This window comes from Clupea harengus, chromosome 2 (genome assembly GCF_900700415.2).
Source record: "Clupea harengus chromosome 2, Ch_v2.0.2, whole genome shotgun sequence".
Taxonomy (NCBI): domain Eukaryota; kingdom Metazoa; phylum Chordata; class Actinopteri; order Clupeiformes; family Clupeidae; genus Clupea; species Clupea harengus.
In genome coordinates, this window is record NC_045153.1 from 18,475,189 (window position 1) to 18,494,167 (window position 18,979).

Genomic DNA, 18,979 nt, shown 5'->3' on the forward strand with positions numbered 1-18,979 from the left:
AGACGAATTTTGGGTGAGAACAATCCTTTTTTTTGTTTGGCTTGGCTGGATATACATGAAAAGGCGTACTTTTTTCTTTTTGGGCCCTCCTTTGTTCCTTCTCATTTTTTATGGATATGAGAATGACAGAATGAAGGACTAAACTTTAGTTCTTGAACTAAATCTGAGAGAATTCAGTTGAAACTGTCTTGAGTTATTTATTGTTGAAGTTGGACCTTTACAGTGTCTTGAACAGATTATTTACTATTTGAGTTACTATAAAGAAGCCAATTTGTTTTAAGTGTAGCAGGTGGGCAAGAAGTAATAGGTTGGTGCCTACTCCTTCCCCCTCTCCAGTTGTAGTTAGTTTCTCTCTTCCTGTCACACAGCACTACGTCATTAATTGGGGAATGGGATACTATTCATTAGGCCACCTGACGTATTACCCACAGGCTTATTTATAGACACCTGGGGTCCTAAAGCCGGTAGCTTGTCAACACCACTGGTTCTGGGGCTGTGTAGCAGAGTCACGGGTGCTGCGTGAAAGCAACAGGTATGTCTGAGCAAAGGTTTCTTTAAGTTCTTCCGTCAATGATGACTAGCTTGCTAAGTGGCTATTTGTTTAACAATTGTATAGGAGGGCGAGCCGCTGTATGTTGATGTGCATGTGGGAGAATGACACCGTGTTGTTGTGCGTAACAAGTGTCTGCTGGGCACCGTACCGTACCGTAGCAGTGAGGGGAGTTGTTCTCCGGAAGCAATCAGCTACAGTATTCGTAGCCTTGTTGAAAAGGTATGTTATACCTGATCCGTGTACTGTGTTGCGTACCAGCAGGCCATAGCGGCCATTCATTTTGTACTGATGGTTGATGACACTTTAATGTAGGCTGGCTAACACTTTGCCATGTATTGATGTTTTTAATTAGTGTTCTGCCATCGCCGTTTCCATGTGTGCTACTTTTAAGGCTGTGGGATTAGCAAAGTTGTTTAGTGTTGTGATTGCTATTTTGCACAATGGTAAAGTACCAGCAACCATCTTGCCAGTGTTTTTGTTTTATATGTTTGCAGTGATAGACCCTCGCAGCTACACAGGGATGCTAGTTGCTGTTCTCTTTTTATGTGTGATTGATGCATTGGTGCCGCTTATAGTTTGTTTACTTTATTGTGTTTTTTTTTGTTCCTCTAGCCTATCGGCCTATGTAGCCTGTGTAGGTACCACCTATTTAATGTGAGCCGCAGGCTAGAGTGGATTTATTTTGTTTTTCTTTTTTACTGTACTTCCAGTTCGTGTCTCCCTCCCCCTCCACAGCTAATAGCCTCGGTATTGATAAGGCCCATTAGTACCTGACCTTGGATAGCCGGTCTCTGTAGTTTTTCTCACTAGTAGCCTACAGAGATTGCAGTGTGCATGTAGTTTGAACTCTTAATTGCCGTGTCGCATATCACAGAGTGTCTTGGATATTGTAGTGCATTTTCCCTGAATATAAACACGTGTTATTTAGTGTGCACAAGACCACGTGTGTTAGAGACCTGGCCTGACATCAGTTCTCCTAGTGGCCCATTACCGAGGTTCCCCAGTCCCCCTATTGTGTCTATGTATTTTTTTTATTATATCTGGTGACCAACCAACGCTACTCGTGTCTACTATTTATTAATAAAGACTATTTTTATACTTTCACCAAAAACTGGCAATGGTGTTATTGAGTTCCCCTTGCTCTGACATAATTTAGCCCACTTCAAGGGGTGGCGTAGTCGACAGTACCCGAGAGGGCGCTACATAAGTTCAAACCTCGAAAGTGTAATCATTGCCGTGGCCTTGACTGTCACGTCAGCGCTGAACCCAGCTCCTGCCACGCCCCCTCCTGACTCACATGCCTCAATCACCTTCCCAATCCCTTGATTGCCTGCACCTGCCTCAGTCACATTTACGGCACACTGACACGATTGCGTTGGAATGCGTTGATCCATCAAGGTTGATGGATCCCCATTCACTTTGAATGGGGTGACGTCATCCGTTGCCTAACTGAATTGAGGCTCCGTTGGGTTCTGTTGCATGCGTTGCTTGCGGCAAGAGTTGAAAAATGTTCAACTTTTCGAGAGGCAACGCATGCCTCAGCCAATCAAATCGCCTTTCATGCAAATACGACAGCACAGGCTCTAGCCAATCAGATCGCGTTTATGGTCACGTCTCAAGAGCGTGAAGCTCAACAAAAAGAAAAATGGCGGACATCTGAGAGGATTTGCGAGGAGTCTGAGCCAGCTATCTAATGTTAGCATGCTACTACCCACAAGGTAAACAGCTTGCTAGCGGTGTGATTGGTTTGTTGACCTGTCACTCACGTATAACGTCTCCGTTATCAACACAACCCCATGCGCCAGACTCCTCCCCCGTCATCCGTTGGATCAACGCATTCCAACGCAACCGTGTGAGTGACACAGCATTCACACGGTACGCGTTGGAATGCGTTGATCCGTCAGGGTTGACGGATCCCCATTCACTTTGAACCGTTGGGTTCCTGTGCGTTGCGTTTCATGCTTTGCTTGCGGCAAGAGTTGAAGAATGTTCAACTTTTCGTGAGACAATGCATGCGTCAGCCAATCAAATTGCCTTTCATGCATAACTGACAGCACAGGCGCTAGCCAATCAGATCCCGTATATGCTTACGTCTCAAAAGCGGCAAGCTCAAAAAAAAAGATGGCGACCAAACTCCGTAGATGGTCGTATTTGTACCTAAAAGTTGTTTGTTTGACTTATTTTTGGTTAGATTTTTTAAAAGTTACCGAGAAATAGACACTGTACAATGTAAAAACCCCTTTATTGTAACTGAAAAATACGTCTGATAGGATTTGCGAGGTGTGTGAGCACCCTACCTAATGTTAGCATGCTACTGCTTACAAAGTAAGCAGCTTGCTAGTGGCGTGATTGGTTTGATGACCTGTCAATCTCACTATAACGTCTCTGGTATCAACAGAACCCCACGCGACAGACTCCGCCTCCGCCATCCGTTGGCGCAACGCATTCCAACGCGTTCGTCTGAATGCTGCCTGTGCCGTCATATTCACCTGAATACTAATCACAATCACCTGTCACCATTCCAATCTCCTGATTACACAATCACCTGCATCTGTCACCCACACTACATATACTCCTCACTTCGCTCACTTCCCTGTTGGACCTCGTATCACTAAGTCTACAAACCTGAAGACTACAGCTTCGGACCTGTTGATTTCCATATCAACCAACCTCCATTCAGCGACTCTATACCTCCGTGCAGCGCTCCGGCCTCACATGATCGTTTGCTTTCTCCGTAGTTTAAATATTATCTATTGTCCTTTTCCAGTTTTGGACATTTTGCCCTTGTTATTTCACTGTTCCCTTGGCTTGGCTCTCCGAATAAACTGTCATCACCACTACATCCTTTGTGTCTCCTGAAGTCCGTTTCAGAAACATTATTTAACATATATGGGCCTAATAAACATACCTGAAATCAAGCTACATCCTTTTGGGAATTTATTTATGTATAATATAGTGGAAAGGTAAGAGGTTAGTAGTGATGTGTAGCTTATTTTCCTTAAGTTCCTTAAAAGTTTCAGTTTCTGTAGAAAGCAACTATAGAAAGTAATTTCCTCCATTTTAGTTTCTTTACAGTTATTGAGGTAAACAGAGGTCTATCTCTGTAGGGATCCTTCCCATGTAGTCAGACACTTATAATTGCATTATGAGCCTGTCAGTGGTGTAAAAAGCGGTTTACTTACAGTTTAGTGCATGCTTCATGGGATTACATTATACAACCATTTTGTAGTTACCGGTTATAGCTTTCTAACTTAATACTGGACCGATTTCGATTCTTAATTGTCCTTTGTAAAACTTTGGACCCAAAAAGATCTAAAGCGGTATATATTGATGAGAGTTCTAATATTTATGTAATTACTGGAAAAATAAGGTCTAGTCCACATAAACAATGTTTAGGTCAGTCACAAAAAACATCAATACATTTTGTCATTTAGCCTTCCAACATGACCTTTCTGTGTCTTTCACAATTCTCTTACTAGAGTTTACGAGTAACTTCTGGTCCACGCCTACCTATTGATGGATTTGCCCAGGACCACTTATACCCCGTTTACACGATGGGAAAACGCATGAAAACGCGTTTTGGCCTTTCATTTACACGAAAACGGAGGTTTTATCACGGAAAACGATCATTTCTAAAAACTCCGGCCAAAGTGGAGATTTCTGAAAACTCCGTTTTTGTGTTTGCGTGTGAACTAGGTCAAACGGAGTTTTAGGTTCTCAAACGTCACAGTATGCGACTAAAAATGCATCACATCATGTGAGTGTCCTATTGTTTACAGTTAGTTTGCTTACTGATCATGGATGCTGTTAAGGTAGTGCTCATTTATACGTTAATGCAAACGCCTGTTTGTATTTACAAACACAACTGCTTTTCTATATGGAGGAGCAGAGGCGAAGAACTGCACGGAGGTCAGCAGTCTTTCTACTGCTTTCACTCCCAAGACGTAGGCTACATTGCCTGCCAACGTCGCCACCGACGGTTTTGGATCCGACCAGGGCGAACTGCTGTCTGGTGGGAAAACTTCGAGAAAGAAGTTGTCCTCCCGGACGAATGGCATGAGAACTTCCGAATGTCGCGCTCATCACTACTGTCTCTTTCGGAGTTACTGCATCCCTCCATAGAAGGGCGTATTTATGCAGGCTCATGTAAACAGAAACTTTTTTGAAAACGATGTTGTGTGTACGACGTTATTTTTGAAAACGGAGGGGCAGAAATATTCGTTTCTGTAAATACCCGGCTATGTGTAAATGTGGTCTTAGTTTGTTTTTTCAGCACACACAGCTGACAATGAATGATAGACTGTCGAGAATGAGAGCTAAAAGTTACAAAAGGATGCAAATGATGCAACTTGATGACCGATGTATTCATATTTATAAACACAGGGAAGAACGGTCACGATGAGACATTTCAATTCAGCATGATTCAGGAAAGTAGACTAGCCTATTGCCTATTTACAGCAGTTATGGGCATGACCATGTATTTGGCTTTGATTTAGTTTCGATGCTGTTGGGAGTATTTGGCATGATGGATATATATTCGTCTGAGGTGTGAGCTAGGCTTCTGTGTAGCTATTAATTTTGTTAGGTGTTGTATGGTCTTTAAATCTTCTTCAGGTGCCCTCTAAACAGTGGTTTAAGACTTCTACATTTTTAAATGTCAGTATCTCCATAGAAGGTATGTATGCATCAGGTATGAGAACTTACTGTGTCCTCCTTAATGCCAGAATACCATTCCTGTATTAAAAAGAATAATACAAACTAACACTGCTTTTCCAAGAGTTTAACATTTTTATTGACGATCAACTGTTTGTAAAGGGTTAGCAAACCGTGCCTAATTACAGGAATCCATGATGCGTCTCATGCTCATGAATCTGGTGTTGCTGAATCCGTGGTCCCTGAAGCTTCTGTGCTCTCCAGGCCTCATGTACATCATTCTGCCTCTGAAGTGGGGCTGCTCATACATGAGCCAGTGGCCATCCATAACATTGCAGGACTGGCAGTCAGACATACGATAGCGATCCATGATGGAGTCACAGTCATCCATCAGCTCCATACTCTGACCACCGAAGTTCTCCCTCTCGTAGATCTTCATTCTGAACTGTCCTCTATGCTGTAAAAGTAATGAAACAATGTGAACATCAGGTTGCGGTTGCTTTATCTGTGCGTGTGTTTCCATACATAAGGAGCTAGCAGGTGTCCCACTGCTTACAGTTAAACACGTTCACATATATGAAGATGATCACATCATGTAGTATTTTCCAACTTCAAATTTGAATAGAATGGATTTTGGCCACTTACATGAGGGATCATACGGCAGGACCTGATGTTGTCGAACATCATGCCCATGCTCTGCATGCGGTGCATGTCATTGTATTCGCCCCTCTTCATGAAGAACTGGTTGCCCATGAAGTTGGGACGCTCGTACACCATGAAGCAACCGCTCTCCACCCTGCAGGATTGGCAGCGGTTGAAGTGGGAGGACATGTCGGAACAGTCGCTCATGCACTCATAGGAGCGACCCTGGAAGTTCTTGTCCTCGTAGAAGATGATCTGAAATAACATTCATTTCTCTACATTTAGATGTTTCTTTATTGCATTGATACATGTTGTAGGGAAAAGTATTTCATTCAGTTGGTTGAATTATAATGACTCATCGACGATGTATGAGTCACATATTAATTCCCTGAAAATGTGTCACGTGTAAATGTAAGGTTCATTAATACGAATATTCAGTATCAATATCTCTATATTTCAGTTTTTACTGAGAAGATAATATTCCAGAGCTGGACTTACCTTGCCCATCATGGTTGCGGTTGTGGTGTTTCTGTCTCAGGATTGCACAGCTTTGACACTGACTTTCTAGTGCTTTTATTCTTAACCTCGTTGCCAAAGAAAATGTCCATCTATTGTTTAAAATCCTGACCGAGCAACATGGCATAACAGGCCTGGCCTGCTCTTCACAATTCAAAGTGGCCTTTAAAGGGTTATTATTTGCCATTGTGTGCATTTTACACAAATATGACTCTCCAAAGTTGTATTTATTGTGACATCGTAGATTAAGTTTAACATAACCAAAGAATGACAAAAAAATGAATGACAAATTTTGATTTAGCTGAAATACTGTTTGCATTTTCAGCCCATATACATTGTTTTCTAAGCATTTGAATGTGGAGTATGTGTAATCTAATAAAATGTTGTTGGCGACATGCTTAATATACATTGGACAGTGTCATTTATTAAAAGTTAGCTAAGTTAGGTTAAGTTTGCAAACTTCCAAGGCTTATAGGCGTGAGATTGACGAAAACTGATAACTTTTTGATGTGAGATGAATGTATTTCGATGCTAGCCTGATTTTTTTTCATAACTTACATTGGCAGGGATGTTTATGATAAAACCAGTGAGTTGACAACTTTCCTTACACAGCCAAACATCAAGCTAATAGGTTATTACTGACCAGTCCAACAGAAAGATCAGCTCGACATCTCACTTGCATCCTTTTGTAACTTTTAGCTCTCATTCTCAACAGTCTATCATTCATTGTCACTTCAAACTGAAAAGGCAGTCTAATTTAGACTAGAGCCCGACCAATTAATCGGCGTGTTGATATACGCCAGAGCTAATTACAGATAAATTGGTATCTGTGTTTATAACGGCAAGAAACGATAATTAAAATAGAAACGGAGAGGTGAAGATTACTCCTTCACGTATATTATCAACCAGATAGTAAACAATCATTGAAACTATGTTAAAGGTGCAGTAAGCAAATCTAATCTAATTCATTTTTGTCAAATTTAGTCAATGTCTCCTCACGGTGTACTAGCTGTGTGTGCTGAAAAAACAAACTAAGTGGTCCTGGGCAACTTCATCAATAGGTAGGCGTGGACCAGAAGTTACTCGTAAACTCTAGTAAGAGAATTGTGAAGGACACAGAAAGGTCATGTTGGAAGGCTAAATGACAAAATGTATTGATGTTTTTTGTGACTGACCTAAACATTGTTTTATGTGGACTAGACCTTATTTTTCCAGTAATTACATAAATATTAGAACTCTCATAAATATTAAAACCATTTAAAAATTTTCAACCTGGCCCGCTTTTCAGATCTTTTTAGGTCCAAAGTTTTACAAAGGACAATTAAGAATCGAAATCGGTCCAGTATTAAGTTAGAAAGCTATAACCGGTAACTACAAAATGGTTGTATAATGTAATCCCATGAAGCATGCAGTAAACTGTAAGTAAACCGCTTTTTACGCCACTGACAGGCTCATAATGCAATTATAAGTGTCTAACTACATGGGAAGGATCCCTACAGAGATAGACCTCTGTTTACCTCAATAACTGTAAAGAAACTAAAATGGAGAAAATGTATTTCTTTAGTTGTTTTCTACAGAAACTGAAACTTTTAAGGAACTTAGAGGAAAATAAGCTACACATCACTACTAACCTCTTATCTTTCCACTATATTATTGTAGCGATCTCAGGCACTACTCAAGAGGGGTTTCTGTAAATGATTACTTTATTGTTTACATCCATGGGAACTTTAATCACTGTGACTGCTCATCACTAAACCGCGAGCACGAAGAGGCTCAACAACAAGAAACACGTTATCTTATCCAGGTGTCCCCGCCCCCCGGCTACTCTGCCAGCCCCCCGCAGCGCATAGCAACCCACACATGAGCTGCCGCGGCTGACAGAGAGCAAGGACACAGGCACACAGGCACACAGACATCACAATGAACATTAACATTAACACATCAACACATACAGGTCGCTACATTACCCCCCCACTACAAAGTTCCTCGTCCACGAGGGAACAAACAAAGTCTGCATAACGCTGGGGCTGTCTCCTAGCCCTTTGTGGACGTGAGACGGGGGGTAACAGGCTTAACCCCGGGGCAGGGGGAGTGGGCTGAGACCCGAGGGCCACAGGAACAGAGTCAGGGTCACCCCCATCAGGCACTGGCTGTGGGGGGTGCGGTGTGTGTGTGTGTGTGTGTAGTGAGAAGGGGGGTAACAGGCTTAACCCAGGGGCAGGGGAAGTGGGCTGAGACCAGGGGGCCACAGGAACAGAGTCAGGGTCACCCCCATCAGGCACTGGCTGTGGGGGGTGCGGTGTTTGTGTGTGTAGTGCAGGGGGTTGGGGTTGGGTGCGTGGGGTACCTGGAACCTGGGGCAAGGCATTGCCTTGATAGGGGGCCAGTCTGTCTCTGTGCAGTGCAACCTTCCGTCCTCGTGGCGGTAGCTGCACCCGATACACCACCTCCCCCATCCGCTCCAACACCCTGCAGGGCCCCATCCACTGACTGTCGAGCTTTGGACACCGGCCCTTTTTTCTTTGTGGGTTGTACACCCAAACAAGCTCTCCAGCCTGGAAATGCCTACCCCGTGCCCGCACGTCATAATTGCGCTTTTGCCTTGCACCAGCACTTTCCTGATGCACCCGGGCAAACGCATGGGCAGACTCAAGCCTGTCCTGGAGCCTCCTCGCATATTCAGGGCCTGGGGGAACAACAGGGGCGTCTGGAGGCCGCCCAAAGGCCAGCTCTGCTGGTGTGCGGAGCTCCCTCCCTAGCATGAGGAGTGCTGGGGAACAAGTGGTCGACTCCTGGACTGCAGACCGGCACGCCATGAGCACCAGCGGCAGATGCTCATCCCAGTCTCGCTGATGCTCCGATGTCAGTATGGCCAGCTGCTGACCCAGTGTGCGGTGAAAACTCTCCACGAGCCCGTCACTTTGAGGCCGTAACGGGGTGGTGCGTGTCTTCTGTATGCCCAGGCGGCTGCACATGGCAGCAAATACCCGGGACTCAAAATTTCTCCCCTGGTCACTGTGCAGTGTGTCAGGCAGCCCAAACCGGCTGAGTATGCCTCCCAGCAGGGCATCTGCCACAGTCTCTGCTTCCTGGTTTGGGAGGGCATAGGCCTCTGGCCACTTTGTGAAATAGTCAATAACCGAGAGGATGTAGACATTACCCTTGTTTGTGCGGGGAAGCGGGCCCATCACATCTACAGCTACTCTCTCCATGGGGGCCCCCACTAGATGCTGCTGCAGCTGGGCATGTGACCGACCTGTTGGGCCTTTCCGTGCAGTGCATAAGTCACACCGTCTGCAGAAGTCCTCTACGTCCCGCCGAAAGTGGCCCCAATAGAAACCTTGGCGGAGGCGGCGGAGCGTTTTGGTTACACCAAAGTGGCCTGACCCTGAGGCTCCGTGCATGCCCTGCAGTACAGCTGTCCTCAGGCCCTCTGGGACCACCAGCTGCCAACGCTCCTCCCCTGTAGCAGGCTCTTTCCACGCCCTCTGCAGCACCCCGTCGATCAGACGCAGCGAGTTGAACTTTGACCACAGCCCCTTGGTGGCCTGTGAGAGTCTCGCCACCTCTTCCCATGGCGGCCTCTGCTGTGACTCCACCCACTGATGCACAGGGTGTAGGTCGGGGTCGAGTTCCTGCTGTTGCCTCCATTCCCCCACACTCACCATCTGCAGCTCCCGGCAGTCAACCACTTCTGCCCGCCGCACTGCCTTCAGCTGCTGCTGCTGCTGCTCCTCCTCACACAGTTCATGCTCCCGACTCTCCCTCCGTTCACAGTGGTGGCACCCGTCTGCAGCACACGGGCGACGGGAGAGGGCGTCTGCATTGCTGTGTTGAGCTCCTGCCCTGTGCACCACTGTGAAGTTATAAGCCTGGAGCTCCTCCAACCACCTGGCGACCTGCCCCTCCAGCTCCCTGAATGACATCAGCCACTGGAGCGCTGAATGATCAGTTCTCACAGTGAAGGGCAGACCGCACAGGTAATATTTAAAATGGCGCACGGAGAGCACCACTGCCAGGAGCTCTCGCCGGGTCACGCAGTAGCGCTTCTCAGCCTTGTTGAACACCCGGCTGAAATACGCCACTACCCTCTCCCCGTCTGCACCCACCTGAGACAGCACTCCTCCAGCACCCACCCCACTGGCGTCAGTGTCCAACATAAACGGGAGAGAGGGGTCAGCTGGAGCCAGCACAGGTGCATCGCTGAGGGCCCGGCGCAGCTGGTCGAACGCCCCCTGGCATGCATCTGTCCAGACAAACTCTCTGTCCTTATGCAACAGCTGGAACAGAGGGGCAGCGATGCACGAAAAACCCCGTACAAACCTCCGGTAGTATGAGGCGAGGCCCAAGAAACTTTTCAAGTCCTTTTGAGTGGACGGGACGGGCCAGTCTGCCACTGCCTGCACTTTGTCCTGCACAGTGCTAATTCCCTCCCGCCCCACTCTGTGTCCCAGAAAAGTCACCTGACGCTGCATGAAATGGCACTTATCCGGGTGGAGTTTCAGCCCTGCTGCCCGGATCCTCTCCAGCACGCGCCGTAACGACAACAGAGCGGCATCGAAAGAGGGTCCATGTGCCAAGATGTCGTCCAGATAAACCAGGCACTCCTGACGTGGGATGCCAGTCAACACCTGGTCCATCAGTCTGGCGAAGGAAGCAGGGGCGTTGCATAAGCCAAAACTGAGGACCTTAAACTGCCAGAGCCCACGTCCAGTGCAAAAGGCAGTCTTTGGTCGGGCAGATGGGGCGAGAGGCATCTGGTAATAGCCGGAGCGGAGGTCCAGTGAGGAAAACCAGGCAGAGCCTGAGACTAAGTCCAGAGACTCATCCACGCGGGGTAGTGGATATGAGTCTTTCTTAGTTACCCCATTCAGTGGCCTGTAGTCAGAGCAGAGGCGCCACTCACCATTCTTTTTGGGGACCATGACCACTGCAGCTGCCCAGGGGCTGTCTGATGGCTCGATGATGCCTGCCTGCAGCATGTTCCCGACAGCTTTGTCACACGCCTCTTGCCGTGCCAGCGGAAGCCGGCGGGGACGGCACTTTATCGGGCGGGCGTCTCCGGTGTCAATCTCATGCTCCACCAGCTGTGTTCGCCCAACGTCATCCTCCCTCAGTGCAAAGCTGTCTTTAAACTCTACTAACAGCCGCCACAACTGCTCCTGCTGTTGTGAGTCCAGGTCATCACAGTTCTCCATCCAGATTTTCATGATGGCAGACCGCGTCGCCTCCTCCTCCGTCTGGGGCAGCAGGGACACCTCCTCCTCCGTCTGGGGCAGCAGGGCCGGAGACGAGCAGCCCATGCTGTTGGGGGCCGGCACTGCCAGCAGGGGTGGAGAGGAGTTGGGTGCTGTCACCTCTGTCTCCAGCTGAGAGGGAGGTGACTGAACAGCAATGCTGTGGGCGTGGAGTGGTGGCCTGTTAGGGAAACACGCACCCTGATGTCGTGAGGGGTTTTGGGGAAAAAGGGGTGTGGCCCGCGGCTCTACCGTGCCAACTTCTCGTGCCGGCAAAGTAGTGGGTGCAGCGACTGGTGGTGTCACGGCCGACAACACGATGACAGGCCCGTCCTGAAACCTCAGCGTGCCTCTGCCCAGGTCCAGCTGACAGCCCGTGGCCTTCAAGAAATCCAGTCCCAGTATGCACGGGTCCTGCACGCTTGCCACCCACACTGGGTGGCGGACAGCTTTCCCCCCCACAGTCAGTGTCATTTCGCCCCTGCCTTTCATGGGTGCCAGCCCGCCCGTGACTGTGCGCAACTGCACAGTGGTGGGCTCTAACTGAGTCCAGCCTGGCACCACATCAGGTCTCACCAGTGTCACTGTGGACCCCGTGTCCACAAGAGCAGTGCAGGGAACCCCCTCTACGGTCACTGGGACGTGACAAAAGTCCCCAACACAAGTCCGCCCTACCACTACCACAGGCTCCGTGGGCATGTTGTCGTCTGCTTCTGGGGGGAGTGGGCCCTGACTCCCCCGTCTGTGTTGTCGGGCCTTTCCTGCAGACGACGAAAAGGAAGAGGATGGGGCTGGGGTCCGCACAGCCTCCCCTATGCGGACCCCGGGTCGTTTCCCGGACCCTTGGGTGCTTTTGGGCACTGCCTGAGGAAGTGACCAGGCTGGCCACACCCCCAACACACCCTGGGGGATGTGTGCGGGGTACGGGTTGACTGGATAGACATAGCCCGTATCAGTTCCGTCAGCTCAGATGCCCATGCCGGCTTCTCCAGGCCATCGTTGGTGCCCACTGCCACTCTTGTTATGGGCATGCTCTCACTGTGGCTACCTCCAGCTGGCACACCCCACACAAACTCCCTCTCCACTGCTAACTCCAATGCAGCCTGCAGAGATCTCTGATGAACTGGTCTCTTGCCAGCTCGCTCTGTACATCAGGTGGCATGTGTGCATATGCCTGCCGAGTGAGGCTCTCAATGTCATTTGCTAATGCCCGCAGGGGCTCCCCTGGGAGTCTGTACCTGTTGCTGAGTTCATTTTTTAGCAGGCCAGGCTGCACACATTGTCCAAAGTGCCTCTTTAATGCAGCCACCAAAGCCCCATAATCATGCCTGTCTTCTGGGCTAACCAACAAAAGGCATTTTAATGCATCGTCTGTGAGGCACATTGCAAGCTGCAGGGCTTTCTCTCTCTCCGTCCACTCCCCTGCATGAGCCAGCAACTCAAACTGTGCATGGAAGGCCTCCCAATCTGACTTACCCCCGTACTTGGGTGTTTTCACTGAGGACCATGTGCTATGGGCGCCGCCATGATTGACGTTCTTAGTCACAGTCCGCCCCTCCCCCACTCCTCAGATGCTCAGCGCGGGACTTTGACTTTGAACCTGCAGCCATGCCAGCCTCCGAAGCCATCCTCGCCGCCGAATCCCGTAACCGAGATCTTGCCTGTTCCATCCTCTGAAACTCCTCAGACCATCGGCCAGGACCACTGTCTCCCTCCTCCTTAACTTTCACGCCAGAAAAGTTCTCCATGACGTTAAACAATGTCCTCCGCAAAAAAAACGTAGCCGCTAGCTAAACTGATAATTAACTACCAAAAAAAAACGATAAAGAACTTGTCTCCCTAGCTCACTCACTTTATTTATAGTTCACTTCTGACACCAATTGTAGCGATCTCAGGCACTACTCAGAGGGGTTTCTGTAAATGATTACTTTATTGTTTACATCCATGGGAACTTTAATCACTGTGACTGCTCATCACTAAACCGCGAGCACGAAGAGGCTCAACAACAAGAAACACGTTATCTTATCCAGGTGTCCCCGCCCCCCGGCTACTCTGCCAGCCCCCCGCAGCGCATAGCAACCCACACATGAGCTGCCGCGGCTGACAGAGAGCAAGGACACAGGCACACAGGCACACAGACATCACAATGAACATTAACATTAACACATCAACACATACAGGTCGCTACAATATTATGCATAAATAGATTCCCAAAAGGATGTAGCTTGATTTCAGGTATGTTTATTAGGCCCATATATGTTAAATAATGTTTCTGTAACGGACTTCAGGAGACAAAAAGGATGAAGTGGTGATGACAGTTTATTCGGAGAGCCAAGCCAAGGGAACAGGGTTAGAGATCTAATGTCCAAAACGGGAAAAACACAGAAGATAATATTTAAACTACGGGGAAGGCAAACGATCATATGAGGCCGGAGCGCTGCACAAAGGTGTACAGTCGCTGAATGGAGGTTGGTTGATATGGAAATCAACTGGTCCGAAGCTGTAGTCTTCAGGTTTGTAGACTTAGTGATACGAGGTCCAACAGGGAAGTGAGCGAAGTGAGGTGTATATGTAATGTGGGTGACAGGTGCAGGTGACTGTGTAATCAGGAGATTGGAACGGTGACAGGTGAGTGTGATTAGTATTCGGGTGAACGTGAATGTGACTGAGGCAGGTGCAGGCAATCAGGGGATTGGGAAGGTGATTGAGGCATGTGAGTCAGGAGGGGGCGTGGCAGGAGCTGGGTTCAGTGCTGATGTGACAGTCAAGGCCACGGCAATGATAACACTTTCGAGGTTTGAACTTAAAACAAATTGGCTTCTTTATAGTAACTCAAATAGTAAATTATCTGTTCAAGACACTGTAGAGGTCCAACTTCAACAATAAATAACTCAAGACAGTTTCAACTGAATTCTCTCAGATTTAGTTCAAGGACTTCAGCAGGCATCTGAAAAATCCAAATAATAAAAAATGATATATATCAAGTCAGATCAAGTCCATTAAAGTTTAGTCCTTCATTTTGTCATTCTCAGATACATAAAAAAATGAGAAGAAACAAAGGAGGGCCCAAAAAGAAAAAAGTACGCCTTTTCATATATATCCAGCCAAACCAAACAAAAAAAGGGATTGTTCTCACCCAAAATTCCCAGGCCCAAAAATCTAAATTAGTGCTGTCAAACGATTAAAATATTTAATCGCGATTAATCGCATTTATGTCATAGTTAACTCAAAATTAATCGTGATTAATCGCACATTTGTATCTATTCTAAATGTCCCTTCGTTTATTTATTTTTTCCATCATTTTATTTTTATTTTAATGCCCTTATCAACATGGAAAAGTGGATTGGCTTGCTTTATGCAAATGTTTTATTTTATTGAAAACCAACATTGCCAAACAGGGCGGTATAAAATTATAAAGTGCACATTTCAGGTAAACAAGGACTCAGCCTATAGTGCAGTTAAACCATGGCTTAATATTTTCTTTTTTTCAAGTTTGCTGGGAACATAGCAGTCAGGCCTCTTATTTCAGAAACAATGAACCGTAACAGTTAGGTTACTAATAAAAGGTAAGCCTACTACTTCTTTACTTTCAGCCAGCTGCCTGTTGACATTTTCAGACAACAGTGAAGCTTGCTTTTAAAAACTTTTAATGAAGCTTTTTATCATCCATTTCGCCGTATCACGCTCACCATTCACTCAAACCGTAACGTTAGCCTGCTACACAGTTTGCGAGGCCAAAAAGAACGTTAATCTAAAAAACTTGCGTTAATCTCGCGATAAAAAATTAACGGCGTTAAAATGGGTTTGCGTTAACGCCGTTAATAACGCGTTAAACTGACAGCACTAATCTAAATATCATAAAAATCTACAATCTCCAAATAGGCAAGTAAGAGAGGTATATAGTCCCTGTTCCTGACAACTTCAGTTAAACTCCGGACAGCAAATTATACAGAGAAGAACAAATAAAGCATACAATGTCACCATTTTATATATATTTTGTATGTATGCGTGTAATCTCTAAGCCCTACTGTATCTCTGGCCGTGCCACAAACTCTGCTGGTCTGTTTGTATATATGTACAACATATTTATATGTAAGAGGTAATAGTAAATATTTTCATAATATGGACTGGAACTTAAAAAGTAACAAGTGTGCTTGTCATCATAGCACGTATCAGAATTCCCCTTGTTATGATTGGCTCAGAAGACACAAATTAAACAACACAATCAGAAATGAATATGCCATTTAACCTGTCCCATAAAAGCTTTACTCTATCCTAGCCTTCCTATGGGTACATGCAAAGAGCTATTCTGCTTGGTTACTCCCTTTGATGCTGCCCTATTTGCCGGGAAATATCAAACTGAGGCTTTAACGTATCGAGCGGGCGATAGCAGGGTCGATACGCCAAAGCCGAATTTTTATATTTCCTGGCATGACCGAACGGTCGAGGTAAGTAAGTTGTTTATTATATGGCATTTTTCGCTCCTTTCATTTTGTAAATGAAAAGAAATGGTAACTGTTAATAGAAAACATGTTGTTTTGTTCAGCTCTCAAGTCTTCTCACGACACAATGTGTTTCAGGTGTTGCGTAGCAACAAATTACTTGCTAACTTCAAGTTACAATGACCAGTAGAAAACGGACAACACGGCTCAGCTAAAATGGCTTTAATTTACAGTAAAGTAACAACACAAGTGATTCAAACTAAAGTTTCTAGTCTTCATCATCACTCAATAACACATTTTCGCTTCTTCTGAATTTTCTCATGGCTGTTGATGTTTTCATTTTCGTCTGGATAGTAAAACTCAGACTTATTGCTTTCGTTCATTTTGAAGATGTCTTCAGAGGGCAATACGGATCCGTATTGACCGGTAAGGAGGGTAATACGCAGCAGGCATGACTACGCATTGGCCAATCAGAACGCTCGTACTGTCGTTGCCATATAATAAAAAGCAATATATAATTGACCAAATAATATAAAGTGACTGTCTCAGTTTGTCCTTGTAGTCATCAAGTCGTCCAGTAACTTATTTATCCACAAAACTGCTATCAAGCTCATTTCCTCTCCTGAAGCGTGATTAATACATACTTTAGCATTTTCCCCTAAAAAAGCCTTATAAAGTGTGTTTTCAAACTGCGTTGTCATATTGGTAAAGTAAGAAACCATGTACCCACCAGATGGCAGAACCAGATTTGAAATCTGATGTTGGGACAAATCATTACAGGGCAATATATAATCTGAGTAAAGACCAAATAATGCAAAGTGACTGTCTCAGTTTCTCCTTGTAAAGTAGTTATTGCTATCTGTAGGCTATGACTAATGGCGATGTATTCATATTTATCAACACAGGGAAGAACGGTCACGACGAGACATTTCAATTCAGCATGATTCAGGAAAGTAGACTAGCCTTTTGCCTATTTACAGCAGTTATGGGCATGACCATGTATTTGGCTTTGGTTTAGTTTCGATGCTGTTGGGAGTATTTGGCATGATGGATATTTATTCGTCTGAGGTGTGAGCTAGGCTTCTGTGTAGCTATTCATTTTGTTAGGTGTTGTATGGTCTTTAAATCTTCTTCAGGTGCCCTCCAAACAGTGGTTTAAGACTTCTACATTTTTTAATGTCAGTATCTCCATAGAAGGTATGTATGCATCAGGTATGAGAACTTACTGTGTCCTTAATGCCAGAATACCATTCCTGTATTAAAAAGAATAATACAAACTAACACTGCTTTTCCAAGAGTTTAAAATCTTTATTGACGATCAACTGTTTGTAAAGGTTTAGCAAACATGCCGTGCCTAATTACAGGAATCCATGATGCGCCTCATGCTCATGAATCTGGTGTTGCTGAATCCGTGGTCCCTGAAGCTTCTGTGGTCTCCAGGCCTCATGTACATCATTCTGCCTCTGAAGTGGGGCTGCTCATACATGAGCCAGTGGCCATCCATAACATTGCAGGACTGGCAGTCAGACATACGGTAGCGATCCATGATGGAGTCACAGTCCTCCATCAGCTCTATACTCTGACCAGCGAAGTTCTCCCTCTCGTAGATCTTCATTCTGAACTGTCCTCTATGCTGTAAAAGTAATGAAACAATGTGAACATCAGGTTGCGGCCTCTTTATCTGTGCGTGTGTTTCCATACATAAGGAGCTAGCAGGTGTCCCAGTGCTTACAGTTCAACACATTCACATATATGAAAATTATCACATCATGTAGTATTTTCCAACTTCAAATTTGAATAGAATGGATTTTGGCCACTTACATTAGGGATCATACGGCAGGACCTGATGTTGTCGAACATCATGCCCATGCTCTGCATGCGGTGCATGTCATTGTACTCGCCCCTCTTCATGAAGAACTGGTTGCCCATGAAGTTGGGACGCTCGTACACCATGAAGCAGCCACTCTCCACCCTGCAGGATTGGCAGCGGTTGAAGTGGGAGGACATGTCGGAACAGTCGCTCATGCACTCATAGGAGCGACCCTGGAAGTTCTTGTCCTCGTAGAAGATGATCTGAAATAACATTCATTTCTCTACATTTAGATGTTTCTTTATTGCATTAATACATGTTGTAGGGAAAAGTATTTCATTCAGTTGGTTGAATTATAATGACTCATCGACGATGTATGAGTCGCATATTAATTCCCTGAAAATGTGTCACGTGTAAATGTAATGTACATTAATACGAATATTCAGTATCAATATCTCTATATTTCAGTTTTTACTGAGAAGATAATATTCCAGAGCTGGACTTACCTTGCCCATCATGGTTGCGGTTGTGGTGTTTCTGTCTCGGGATTGCACAGCTTTGACACTCTTTCTAGTGCTTTTATTCTTAACCTCGTTGCCAAAGAAAATGTGCATCTATTGTTTAAAATCCTGACAGAGCAACATGGCATAACAGGCCTGGCCTGCTCTTCACAATTCAAAGTGGCCTTTAAAGGGTTATTATTTGCCATGGTTGTAATATTTATGAGAGTTCTAATATTTATGTAATTACTGGAAAAATAAGGTCTAGTCCACATAAAACAATGTTTAGGTCAGTCACAAAAAACATCAATACATTTTGTCATTCAGCCTTCCAACATGACCTTTCTGTGTCTTTCACAATTCTCTTACTAGAGTTTACGAGTAACTTTTGGTCCACGCCTACCTATTGATGGATTTGCCCAGGACCACTTAGTTTGTTTTTTCAGCACACACAGCTAGTACACCGTGAGGAGACATTCACTAAATTTGACCAAAAAAAATGAATTGGATTAGATTAGATTTGCTTACTGCTCCTTTAACATAGTTTCAATGATTGTTTACTATCTGGTTGATAATATACGTGAAGGAGTAATCTTCACCTCTCAGTTTCTATTTTAATTATCGTT

At 45.6% G+C, this 18,979-nt stretch overlaps 2 protein-coding genes and 1 long non-coding RNA gene across 3 annotated transcripts; 1 reads left to right on the forward strand and 2 right to left on the reverse strand.

The window, feature by feature from the left end:
* The first annotated feature begins 280 nt into the window (after positions 1–280).
* LOC122128650 lies at positions 281–1,664 on the forward strand. Its single transcript, XR_006151541.1, has 2 exons — positions 281–532; positions 617–1,664. It is a non-coding gene; the product is annotated as an uncharacterized LOC122128650 (long non-coding RNA).
* Positions 1,665–5,384: 3,720 nt separating this feature from the next.
* Positions 5,385–6,358, reverse strand: LOC105899370 (gamma-crystallin M1-like). Its single transcript, XM_012826542.2, has 3 exons — positions 6,347–6,358; positions 5,852–6,103; positions 5,385–5,663 (listed from the first exon to the last, which is right to left on the reverse strand). Exons 1-3 carry the CDS (start codon positions 6,356–6,358, stop codon positions 5,385–5,387), a joined length of 543 nt encoding a protein of 180 aa, XP_012681996.2.
* An 11,039-nt stretch (positions 6,359–17,397) lies between these two features.
* LOC116223184 (gamma-crystallin M1-like) lies at positions 17,398–18,371 on the reverse strand. Its single transcript, XM_031579011.1, has 3 exons — positions 18,360–18,371; positions 17,865–18,116; positions 17,398–17,676 (listed from the first exon to the last, which is right to left on the reverse strand). The coding sequence occupies exons 1-3, from the start codon at positions 18,369–18,371 to the stop codon at positions 17,398–17,400; spliced, it is 543 nt and encodes a 180-aa protein (XP_031434871.1).
* Positions 18,372–18,979: the final 608 nt, after the last annotated feature.